This window comes from Xiphophorus couchianus, chromosome 23 (assembly GCF_001444195.1).
Source record: "Xiphophorus couchianus chromosome 23, X_couchianus-1.0, whole genome shotgun sequence".
NCBI lineage: Eukaryota > Metazoa > Chordata > Actinopteri > Cyprinodontiformes > Poeciliidae > Xiphophorus > Xiphophorus couchianus.
The window spans coordinates 26430567-26443981 of record NC_040250.1 but is presented as its reverse complement, the minus strand read 5'-3'; the positions used below and the strand labels follow the sequence as shown (position 1 = coordinate 26443981).

Here is a 13415-nt window from a genome sequence, read left to right as displayed (position 1 = left end):
CATCATTTGGCCAATACTTTCTTCCCGTTGACTGGTGAACATCCACACAGATCTCAGTATCTTTGCAGCCTCTAAAAGGTTTTATTTCAGGATGGCCCTGAACTCACCTTCCCATCAGCTCTGACTGAGAAGCAGCAGCATGATCCTGCCGACACCGTGTTTCATAGTAAGTATGATGTATTGTCGGTTAAATCTAACTGCAGCAGCTACTTATTTCATGACTTTCTAAAGTAAGTTTTGAGTTACCCCAAGAAACCTCAATCTGCTTCTCTTTCTTTTGCCATTAAAAAAAATATATTGGCAATAACTTGGGTTTAGTTTGTTGTAAAGATCATGCAGATGGTTTAGACTGCTAGAGTAGAAGAAGTGCAATTCTTTTTTCTGTTTTCAGATGATGACAGTCTGTATAATGAATAGAAAAAATAATACTGGCCCAAAAACTGAACCAATAGTGAACAATTGTTGCAAAAAAAAAAACAACAACAAAAAACATCTAAAACCGCTTATTTGGAAAATACACAGGAAAGTATACATGTTGTATCTGTGCAACAAAACACCTACAAAACATGTTAACACAAGGATCTGATCATGTGACAATGAAAATATTACCATACGCTGTGAAAAGATACAATTTACTCTGTTACTTGTGTTTGTATTAACATCCCCAGATCAATATGTGAGATTTGAAAGTCACAAAAGGCTGGAGCATCATCAGAATCAGAATCAACTTGACTATACAAAATATACTATAATCAGGCATAACATTATAACCAGGGGCAGGTGAAGTGTAACCCTGGTTACCTGCTGGCTGTGGCACCTGTTTTTGGGTGGGATACATTAGACAGAACACTGTAAAAAAAAATATTTGTTGACTCAAAATGAGTCAACAACTCAGTAAAGGTGCATCACTTTTCACTGTCAAGTTCAAAACACGTGTTAAAAACCATTTATACATTTTCAGTAAAGTTGACTTAACTGTCTTTAGCAATTATATTAAACGAAAAAGTGATAAGAGATTCTTTTTAAAAGTTGCCCCAACTTATCTAAGTTTTTACATTATATATCAAGCTGATTTAACATTACATTTTACATTTTATAAAATTATAACTCACTACTAAGTGAAGAGAAGTAGTGTTTATTTTTTGACTCTGAACATTTTGGACTCAGTGTTGAAAGTTTCTTTTGAGTTTTGTTATTTTTGTTTCGCTTGTTCGGTCACCTAAGTCTGACTTTTAAATTACTCAGGGACACAGTACATCGAAAAATAGACAGGTGATCAGCTGAATGATCCCTGATCCTTTTTCTTTCAGACGTTTTCAAAATATCTTTTTTTCCCCATTTATTTCTATACTTTGCATGACTCTTCTTTGGTTCCTCATTTATTGCTGTCCTCACATTTAAGGCACATACTGCCTGGTACAATGTCAGAGTTTAAGTATGAAGTAATTACTTCAATTAATTTTATGAATGAAGACAGACGAGTCCAATTTATTACTTCCTATCCATGGACGTAGATCGGTACAGAATTATAATCCCAGGTCCAGTCAGAAAATGAGTGAAAAAGCAGATAAAGAACAAAGAAGAAAACTTCTCTTTAAAACGTTCAACTTTAACTGAATTTAAGTGAAACTCTGGAAAGGAGATGAAAAAGTCGTTGATGTTTTAAAATGTGCACATTTCTTCTTATACACCTTATGATTTTCAAGGATATTTTGTCCTCTTAGACTTTAAATATTTGATATTTTTCATCTTTGTGAATTGAAGAAAAAAAATCTCTGTTATCATAAGTTATGACGTACTCATTTTGTGCCACCTCAGCAAGTAGAACTGTGATGCAGCAGGAATCTAATTATTTGTTTAAAAAGTCCTAAGCAAACGTTCAACTTTTGAAACTGAGAAATTTCCATGTTTCTGAGATTTATGTCAGAATTTTGGAATTTTTCTAACAAATTCTTTTGACTTTTCAAACTTAGAAATTTCCATGTTTTTTTTCTCAAAAAATTGTGAGATTAATCTAAAAATGTAAGTTTTTTTTAAAAAAAGAAATGCATTCCTCCTTTTTTTTCTGTCTAATACACTGTCTGACATTTAATTTCCGCCTAACATTTTAATACAGTACAGCATTTTTTGAATATGAATTTGAAATGCGTTGAATCAATGACAGCAAACACCCACTTATAAAAATGCCAATATTACTTTTCTAATAAACAGAGGCAAACAAACCACTTCTATCCTCGTGGAATTAATTTTATCCAGTTGTCTCAAACAACGTTGTCTTGTTTGCATTAAATACAGGTTCACAAATGTGTGCGCTTGTGTCTTGTGTGTGTGTGTGTGTGTGTGTGTGTGTGTGTGTGTGTGTGTGTGTGTGTGTGTGTGTGTGTGTGTGTGTGTGTGTTTGTGTGTATCTAGGCAGCTGACCCTGGTGCGAACAGGGCTACTTTGTGAAACCACAGAGAGACCATTCTTCCCTGCGACATAACACACTCATACACCGCCTTCCACTCTGGCCCCTCTCGCCCGCCGTAATTTCGTCGCATTCACTAACGCGCACAAACGCACATGCAGAGGGAGCAAGAGAGTCAATTTCAATCTCTCATTCTCCGGCAGAAATCTCCGAGCACAGTCTTGCTTTTTGTTTCTCCTCAGCGCTCACAGACACCGGCGGCAATGTCCCTCCACATAATGACCCTTATTCCACCATCCTGACCGTGAGTCACTGGGTTCAGTCAGGAGACTGGAATGTCGAGCTCCATCCTACCGATGCGTTGGAATATACCGCAAATATTTTTCACACGAGGGAAATCGGCAGTGATCGGAAAGTAATGGACGTGATATCGTCCAGTTATCGTAAAAACTTGCTAAAACATTCTAGCCATTTTATTTAATTTTTTTTTTTTTTAAAAAAAGATCCACCATTTTATTTCCATTGTTGGGTTTTAAAATGAAGATAAGGGCAGAACCTTTGCAATAAAAGAGAATGTTTATTTTTGTGGAGCCGCTACAAATGTTATTGTCCCAGGAATTATCCTGATAAATGATAATGTTGTGTAGAGACCGCTTTCAAGTATTGATAATAGCAGAACTGTGCAAGTTGGCCCTCTTAAACACTAAGAAAGTTTAATTTTTTACTACAGAGCAGTCCACACTGCAGCTGGAAGACATTTTAAATATACCCAAATAAAACACAATAACCAAAATCAATGAATAAAAAGGAAATAAAAACCCACATGCATAAATAAAGTTGACTATGAAATCTCAAAAACAAAATGGCCCTTCAAAAAATATTAGTCGTCAGAATGGAAATGATTGACCTCATTTGAATTTTGTACAATTAATTGATTGATTGCTTATTGTGACAGGATTGAAAAGATTTCAAAATAAATTACTGGTACTTTCTGTTGTAGAAATTTAAAGCAAGACGCCATGGTTTAGAAACACTAAACACGAGTCACAAGTTTTCAACATTTTGCCATTCAACAGCAGATTTTGTTGTATTTATTGTGATTTTAAGTAGTACGCAAACAGAAAGTATCACATCACGTTGAAGTGGAACAAAAACAGGATGCAGAGATTTTTGAATAAGAAAAATGACAAATTTGAAAAGTGCGGCTTGCCTTTGTGTTCAGTGGCCCTGATTCACTCATTTGGGGAACCATCTTTTGCTGCAGTTACAGCCACAAGTCTTATGAATCATGTCTCAAGATTCTAGAGTCTTAACTGTTTGTCCATTCATCGTCACGAAACAGCTTCGGTCCAAAGGGTCCAAGAAATATGGAATATAAAAAGTTTTCCCCCAGGATTGCGGTGTATTTTGCTTCATCTATCGTTCCATCAGCGGTACTCCGCTTTCCTCACCGGGCCGAAGAACAGCCTCCCCCCAGCATGATGCTGCCACCACCTAGCTTCAAGGAGAGGATGGTGTTCAGGTTGATGTAGATAGATAGATAGATAGATAGATAGATAGATAGATAGATAGATAGATAGATAGATAGATAGATAGATAGATAGATAGATAGATAGATAGATAGATAGATAGATAGATAGATAGATAGATAGATAGATAGACTTCTGTTGTTTCAACAATTTCTAAATATTATTCAAGTTTTGCATTCCTTATAGTTCTTACATCATTGTGGTGTTTGTCATTCTGTAGTAGTCTGATAGAAGTATTCTTCCTTCCTTTCAGTTTTTATTTGATTTTCTCTGGAAGGATGTTCCAGATTGTTCATTATTGTGTGATCAGATATTTTATTATTTGTCCAAATACTATTATTATTATTATTATAGTTTTGATATTTGGAAAAGTCCGTTTAGATGAGCAGGTATTCTTTAAAAAAACGGAAGGAGAAAGAAAACTTTCAGAAGCAAAACACAGGAACCATTTCCAAACAGTAAACAGCCAAAGGTTTAACCGGAAGCTCATGCAAGTAGCTGCAAAATTAAGTTAAGAAAGTAAACGAAAGCACATTGGAACCGAACACAAAGGTATGTCGTAAATATGAGTATTGTGCACAAATAGGATTTTCAATGTGAAAACAAAGATTATGGAAGTTTATGAGTAACTTTCTGTCCTTGCACGTACGAGGAAAAAATATAAATGTATATATCTCTCACAGTCAGACTTTTACCTCGGCAGGTCGTACCGGAAGTAGTTTGTTTCTCGACTCCTCCACTTGACTCACTCCGCTAAACTTCAGAATGGAGCCGAGGGGAGGAAAAAGCTGTTAGTTGGCACCGTTAGCGGAGAGAAAGTCGCCCCGTCCATGTCTTTAAAACAAACATCGACCCGCTGACAAAAAAAACAACAAACACCTACCGACAGCAATGTCGCGAGAAAACACCACGCGGAGCCTGGACAGTATAGACCTCGCGGCTTTAAGAGTAAGTTTTAAAACATGTCTTCTTGTTTTTCTTTCTTTTCTTTTCTTTTTTGAATGCAGTGCTTGAGTAAACACAGCGAGACGTGGTGGGTGTTGCTTTGAAAGTTGACCGAAGTCTCAAACAGAACCAACCGAGCAGTCAGATGTTGTGATAAGTGATGTGGTCCAACTGTGGGCACTGAGTGTGGAGGTTGCTGTGTAATGGCACCTCTCAGAGATACAGTGTGTACAGTGTGTGCCTCATCTGTGACTCCATGTTCACTGTCTGCCCTGTTTGGGGCAAGTTTCAGTGTTTACTCGGGATGTTTTCTTTGTTGGGCTGAAGAAGCTGACGAGTTGCCCGCATCAAGACAACTTGTTGTGTTGTGGCTTGGTTGAAAAGCAGCTTTATTTCCTGCTCTTCTCCAGCAAATTCAGCAGATTTATTAATTAAACATTACAATTTAAACTCCCTCCTACAGTTTTTTTCCTTCACTCTCTCACTGTCTCTGTAGGATCCAGCAGGCATCTTCGAGCTGGTTGAGGTGGTGGGCAATGGAACCTACGGGCAGGTATACAAGGTGAGTTGACCTTCCATATGAAGTTTTCACCCTTTAACTCTATCAAACGCCGCTCTTTTTTTGGATTATATTGGATTTTTTTTGTTCCGTTTCACCTTGTTAGTCAAACCAACATACAATACCAGGATTTCCCCCAGAAAACCTGCTGAGCCCAGTGGTAGGGCAGTCGTCCAGCGGCCCGCCGAGTTTTTGAGTTAAAATCCGTTTAAAGTTGACAGGAAATGTAAAAATATGACTTGAGTGATTATGCGTCATTGGAAGACATTGTTGACGATACTTAAAATCTTTAAAAAATACAAACGTAAAAAAAAATACAACTAAGATAAATATAAAATTATTTGCACTTCCGTTGTTTCATACTAGTTTAAGTGTCCAAAAAAAAGTTTTAACTTTTTTCCGTGACTTGTTACTTTATTAACTGAAGTTGTTGGCGTGTTGACAGGAAGTGGTTAAGGAGTTCTGGTGAATTAAAAATGACCCCTGACCTCAATCTCCCTATGTGTTAACATTCTAACCATACGATGTTTCCATTATGCTTCCAACCATTTTGCCAAAGAGACTCTTTAACCCGTCTTTGTTATCACTGTTACTGGCGTATAATAAGTAAAAACAAACAATGCTTTGCCTGTTGGGGGAGCAAGTAAAGCCTGGTGGCCCGCCAGGCTTATGAACCCTGCAATACAATTACAGCTGTAAGGCCTTTAGGATATTTCTCACATTAATCTTTGCAAAACGAATAATAGCCACCCCAGTTTCCACCATTATCTTCAGCAGGGAACAGTAGTGTTTGTTTTCTCCCAAAAGGAAAAGCCAGATTTTGGGATAATTGGAGTAATTGTTTTGCTGTTTAAAATGCGATGAATTAATAGCCCACTGGTGTACTTTTATTTATGTTTAGAGAGACTACAAGAGACTGAAATCCACTGAAATTTGAGTCGTTTCTGTCACATCAAAGCCAAAGAAAATACATTGATGTTTGCGGAAAAGATCAAGGTGAATGAATACTCTCGCAAGGAACTGTATCCATCTGCGTTGTGTGCGTGCGAATTTCTAAATGTATCGCTTGTCGCTGTGCATATCAAAACTTATGACAGCTACTTCCAGTTAGCAAAAGAAGAAGAAGCAGAAACGTTTGTTTACTGGAATATCCTGTTGGTCAGAGCACACAAATCCTCTCTCACACACACACACCCACATGTGCATGCACAGCATCTTTAAAAGGCGCTGGGTGGAGTGTACTTCCTTATCACATTATCTGTTTGTCTATATGTGGGTCGGGGTTTGTGGTGAGAGGTGTTTAGTCACTTTTAGACTCTTGCAGCTGGTTGTTGCAGCAACACCACAGAGGTGTGTGTGTGTTACTACTCTTTCATGAACTTTATTCGTTTCGCTTTTTACCAACCGAAATCCTACTGAGTTCACGATGGATGGTGCAACAGAGGCACGACCAGGACTCGGTTTATGTGTTTGTATGCTGAGAGGCGTATCTGGAGGCCAGCCTCTGAAACAGGAACAGCAGAGCTTTCTTCACTGTTCTGTACAGGAAAATCTGTCGGGCCATTGGTGGGTGTGTGCGACTCGATTGCCACTCGGTTTCCTGAAAGAGGAAATGTTGCAAAAGATGTGCAGGACAGCGAGGAACACTGCTTGAAATCTCTCAGCTTCAACATATGACACACATTTACTGACTAAAGGACAAAGAAAAAACCACCTTATATGGATGAATGATGAACTTTGTCATAGAGGCTGAATTTTTAGCAATAGTTTTAATGGCTCAAAGCTTCTATAAAGTTAACAGCACTATATTTATTGTTTCTGCTACTTGGATTATGAATATCTTTTCATTTGCTAGAGCTGATTTAATTTAATTTACCTTCTTAAAGGGGTAGTATTGTGTGTTTGTTTGCAGACAGAGTCATTTTATAGCATAATCTGGTAACTGTTAATCTTGGTTATTAAAAAAATGCTGTATCAAATATGACTTCAAAGAAATTTTACTTTCTAATTTACCACCTTGAAATTGGGTCTCTGCCTCTTTAAGAAGCTCCAGATCTTTCTGAAATGCCGCCTACAGGAAGTCATCACAACATGGCTCCTCTATTAGCCCTTTAACAACCAGCGTTTCACTGAGGAGTAGCTCCTATCATGAGCTCAGTAGATGTCAGGTCCACCAGGTGATTGCTAATTGCTGCTGGCTAGTCTGAAGGAGCTGAGTGGGGAAATGCGGGGGAAGTTAGGCGGAAGCTAAGATGCTTGAAAACTGCAGCTCTGAGGAGGAGCTTTGTCCTTGAAGGCGGAGCTAGGTCCACCCAGATGTTTAGGACATCTGAATGGTTGGCATGGGAGTTCAAAACATTTCTTAAACATACATGAAAAAATCTAAACACTCCAGGTATGTTTTGAGAAGGGAATCACATAATAACATGATGAAAAGCTAAACATTTTTACATGATACTCCCCCTTTAAAAACGTGTCAGCAGTTAGATTATTAATAAAATCTCCAAAACTCACTGTTAGGATCGATCCTAATAACAGGTATATATATCACAGAGCTTGTTAAATATGGTGGAAGATCTGTGATGCTGTTTGTCTGTTTCACTTCCTATCACCCTGGGAATATTGTTAGCAGTTCACAGCATCACAATCTCTTACTAACAAGAGGATATTTTATATAAAAATAAGGCGGACTCTTCAGTGACCATTAGCCTCAAGACATTAAATCTCCAGATAGAGAGAATATGCAACTAAAACAGTGACAGGTCACTCTGTCTGTATTCCCCCATCTTGTGAAATGTTAAAGGAGAAGGCTAAGCAATGTCCAGTTGCCATGGGTACCCATTATTGCACCAGTAAGGTTTTTTTTTTATTTTGGTCAAAATTATTGTGTTTGCTAACAAAGACTTCCCCCCTGCCAACTAAATGGGTTCAGATTGTCAGGTTGTCATATTGGGATATTTTAAAGATATTTTCCAGTTCCAGTTTTTGTTGCAAAGTCAAAGTTTACTGGTCTTTGAGAGAGTAAACTGGAGCCAATACAAATCGTATAATTGACTCACTGAGACAAGGACAAGCTTAGGATTTCTTTATGTCGTGATAATGAGACAATGAGGCTATTCATACTCTTACAAACTCAAGCTTTATCTATAATAATATAAGGAAACTGATATTATGACAGAAACAAGCTTGAGATCTTGTTATCTTGAAATAATTGGACAAGCAAACTGTCAAGACAAGAAAACAAGATTTTTATCAAAATTCTTGTTTTTGAGTCAAGGAGATGAGGAAACTTACATTTAATCCCAAAATAAGGACACAGTGAAATTATCACAACAAAACAAGCTAAAGATTGTATTATCATCAAATGATAGTGTAAAGAAATCAAATAATTTCCTTTTAATGTTTAGAAAAACTGCTAGACTTTCAGAACAAGAATTACAACAACAACAGCAAAAAAAAACTGACTGAAACTTTAATGAGATATTTGAAAATTATAGTTTGAAAGTTCTGGAAATTTTACATCCAAGTGTGCAGGACTGACATTATATCTCTTTGTATGGACTCATGGGATCTGTTGGAGTGCCTGGGTGAGTTCCAACAGGGGAAACCAGGACAAGAATAGAGTCTGAAGAACAATACCTGATACACACACACACACACACACACACACACACACACACACACACACACACACACACACACAGGGCCTTACAAAAACACATAGTTATGAACTGGTGAGCTCAGGAGATGCTGACCAAGCATCTGGGGTTTTCCTCTGTTTATCTGCACATCATAATTGTATGTTTTCTTTTAATGGGTAGCAGCATGAGATAAGCAGGAAATCCAGCTCAAACTGATTGAGACTTTAAACACTTCCGCCAAAGTGTTTAAAGTTCCACACTTCAGATAATGTGTGGGACACAATAACTTTTAATATACATTACAGAGAGTTTGCCAATCACATATCTCTACTTCACCTATAGACATATTTACTTATGTTTAAAGAAAAGTAGCCTAATGCGTTTAATGTTTTGATAATTTACTGGTTTTCCAAATTTGAAACTAAAATAATTGATGATTTTAGTCTGGTAGTTTCACGTCTCATACATTTAATGTATCCTGCATGGAATCAAACTTTAATAAAAAATAAATAAACTGTAGATCTCTAGACTTCTAGAAAGTATTTTTAGCATTGGCATTTTGAAATTGGCAACCATTTTTAGTTGTACATTTATTTGTCTTTTTTTACTTTGTCAGCATCCTGTGATAAATGCGACAGTTCAATTATCTTTCCAAAAGTTTTAAACAGAAGAATAATGGCTGTTGTGTAATCAGTTGTGATCAATTCACATTTTGGTCACTCTTCCACTACTATCCTTGAGCTGAGCATATCGCTCAATAAAGCTGCTTTCACCTTTTTGTGTGTGCTCTTCTATTAAGGTGTGACTAGGGGTGTTGAACTCACAGAGCAGGGCATTTTACCCTTTTTCTTATTTTGATTGTTTTCAGATGTAAGGATCAACTGGGCATTTGGGAAGAAAATTTCACTGCTCTATCAGTATTTCCAAGTGGTCAAAATGATCATCATCCAAATTAATCAGAAACTAGGGATGGTTATCAGTTTTTGCCAGGTAAAGTAGGTAATTGGCCAGGAGGAGCAGCAAAGAAGATGAGCAATGAACTACATTTGTGCAGGGCTTCTTAAGTTTGTCTGGGCACTCAATGTTTCATTCGTCAAGGATATTTACACTGCACATTCTAATCTGTACTTTTAAACGCTCTGTAAGACCTTTTTTTTGAAACACATCAGAGGATCAAGGACAAGTTGAAGTTCAGTGTTTGTTCTTTTCTCCAGAAACACCTTGACATGAGGAGTGAGAGAGCTGGGTTCTAACCAAGTTTTCTTGTTAACAGAAGATACTTTCTTCAGAGCCACACAAACAAACAAACAAACAAAACAAACAAATAAAAGTCAAATAAATCCATAATGGCTTTAACTTTAGCTGATCATTAACTCTAGGCCAATTTTTCAGCTTACAGTTCAATGGGAGTCACCCTGTTTTGGGAAATAGACATTTTTACTTCTTGGAAATGTTATTATCTTTGGTATTTTTATGGATTCCAATAAAGAAATGGGAATATATTGTGTCTTTATGATAGACTGCTGGTTGGAAAAAAAAAAAAAAAAAACACTTTAGAAGGAGTTTTTTGCTAAGTTGTCTATTATATGTAGACACAGACAACCTAGATTGACAACTTACCATCCACATTTCTTAAGTCAGTGACATATGGGTCAGAATTACCTGGCTTAAAAAAAACAATCCTCCCCATGGCCAGGTGGTATTCACAGACCAAACTCAAAATTGGTGGAAAAAAAGAAAGCAGGCAGTGTGTAAGAAAAAACTCCCTAAGCTTCAAAAATCTGGACATTTTATGGCCCACAAACGTAACTGTCATGAGAACTGTAACTGTTGTTACAAAGAAACAACAGTTGGACCATATGCCACATACTGGTACTTAGACAGCATAGCATGTGCTAACCTTGTGGAAGAGATTAGCATATCTGAATTAAATCATTTTTGGCATGGCTTGCTGCATAGGCAGGTAGATAACAAAGAGCGCAAGACCCAAACTCTAGAGACAGAAGACTCAAGAGTTGGTGAAGATAAGGTCAGCCATGCAAATCAGGCGGGTGGAGATCATCTTAAACTCAACCATGAACTAAATAATCAATCAGTCAGGCGACAGCGTTGGGTTCTCAGGATATCAAGTTGTATTTCAAAAGAAAGGTTGTAACATCTCAACTTCAATCTGTTGCACATTTACTCCATGGTTTGTTTGTGTGTAATTGTTGTTGAAGAACTGATCCTCTCTGAAGGATGGCTTTGTAAGGACAGAGGCTAGACATGACGCCACACAGGGAATCTTTGATCTCACAATGCCAAAAGGTGTAAGGATGGTGAGGCACAGCAGGAACTGGGACAAGAGTCACTCTGATAAGACAACAACATGCAGAGGGAAGTCCAGTATGTTGAAGCATCTGCTATAAACGTGATTCTCTGTCTGCTCTTTGAGAAATGCTAATAATGCGACGCAAATACGGTCCACTGTCACCATGTGGTTACGTAAGAGGGAGGACTGATGAAAGGTCAGTGACTCGGTGCAGTTGGATTGACTTCCTTAAATAGACAACTTTTTACCACTTGGCATTATCTGAATTTGACTGAACTGTATCATAACTAGGATTGACTGTGATGTGTTGTAATTTTATCTTAATCTGCTATCTTCATGATCTGATTCTATATTACTCAACATACATCAGATCTGTTTGCCTTGTAAAATACCGTGAGATGACATATGTTGCCTGTAAGCTAATGTAGGTTTCTGTGGCATTGATGCAGCATTTTTGACATTTCTCTATTTTTTAAAAATAAATTATAAGTAGAAATACACCAATCAGACATTTATGATCTCTGTTTTTTGTATCGCCTTAACCCATCAAGACCAATTTTAGCCAATTTTAAGTCCAGTCGCTGCCAAACAAGGTTTTTCTATTTTAAAAATAATGACAGAATGACTGTGGTGAATGAATTTTTAAACTTAGCTGAACATTTCATATTAGTAATGAGCACACGTGGTGCAGTTAACGTAAGCAGTTGTCTTGGTGTGTATTTCTTAGACGTCCTAGACCCTAACCCAGTGGTTCCCCAAGTGTGGGGGGAGCGCACCCTAGGGGGGCGCAGTACCATTGCAGGGGGGTGAGGGTGCGGGAAGTAGTATGGATGAATGAAAAAAAAAAAAAGAAAAACAGTTACACAAAAGTGTTTCACTGTAAAGATGGTTTGTAGTGTGTTTTGTTGCAACCTGAAGTGTGAAATAAACTTCAGTGAAGTTTGAAAACAAAATACGTGTTTAGGTTTATGTCTGGTTGAATGATGTGTGGGCCCAGTTGATTTTTTTTTTCTTTTTTGGGGGGGATGTTAATGTAATCCATAGGGGGCCGAGAAAATCTTTGGAAACCACTGAACTAACCAAGACTCCATGATATCAGGAGAAGATGTAATATGCAATAATATTGATGAATGTTGCGATAATGAGTTGACTCACAATAAATAAATAATTGAAAGTGTTAAAGTTTGGGGAAAAATATCATTTCCATCTCAAAAACAATTTTATAGAAATGGTTGATTCCATCTGACATCTGCCGTTTTAGCATCAAAGCAACTTAGTATGTTTCTTTTCCTGTAGTAACAATAAGTTTCACCAAATATCTTAACACTACAGAAAACCGGAATGGAGGGTACATAAATAATTGCCTACAACTTATTGCGGTCCTGACTGATCTTTGCAATATGGATGTCACGTACAGTAGCTTTGTGGTAACTATAAATTTGCGATATATTGTGCCGCCCTAAACTTTGCCACAGCTCTGAGATTTCCAGAGGCCTGACAATATTTCAAATTGTTTTTACATTTCCTGAAAACCTGGAAAAAAGTTTTCAGAATGGAGAAGGAGCGAAATGACCTTCACCTATTGGGTTTTCCCACCCTGAATGAACAACTGACATGGCTCCCTAAAGAAAATAGTTTCTTTTACACCCACTGTGCTTCCTCTGACGTCTTCCACCTACTGAAACTGAGACTACCCAACTGGGAGATTTCTTCCTCCAGCAACAACTTTCACTCTGAAGAGCAGTAAAATTAGCATGACCTGGTAGGTCTGTGTATTCATTGATCAGAAAAAGATTCCAATCTGAAGCTGGTGAATGTTTAATTGTAAGTATTCTCACTCGATAATAAGCCACATATGGTTTCAAGTAAGTTTGGCCGTATATCATATCATTTGTCATTTATTGTGAAAAATGTCTTATCATGATTAGAATTTGTATTTATTCTTGTCTCAATAAATAAAAAAAATTAAAAAACCAACAGTAGCAACGAAAATCTAATTTTTTCTATTTTCTCCACTGCTAGT

At 37.2% G+C, this 13415-nt stretch overlaps 1 protein-coding gene across 9 annotated transcripts in view; it reads left to right on the top strand.

The window, feature by feature from the left end:
- Positions 1 to 4674: 4674 nt before the first annotated feature.
- The window catches only part of LOC114139012 (misshapen-like kinase 1), a 76124-nt gene continuing 67383 nt past the window's right edge, over positions 4675 to 13415 (top strand). For 7 of the 9 annotated variants that reach the window (XM_028008610.1, XM_028008611.1, XM_028008617.1 and 4 more), the window contains exons 1-2: positions 4675 to 4884; positions 5378 to 5443. In XM_028008610.1, coding sequence (XP_027864411.1) covers positions 4828 to 4884; positions 5378 to 5443 — 123 coding nt within the window. In that variant the 5' untranslated portion in view covers positions 4675 to 4827. Of the gene's footprint in view, positions 4885 to 5377; positions 5444 to 13415 lie in introns of those variants that run through there. The other 2 variants (XM_028008613.1, XM_028008616.1) reach the window with 2 other exon arrangements.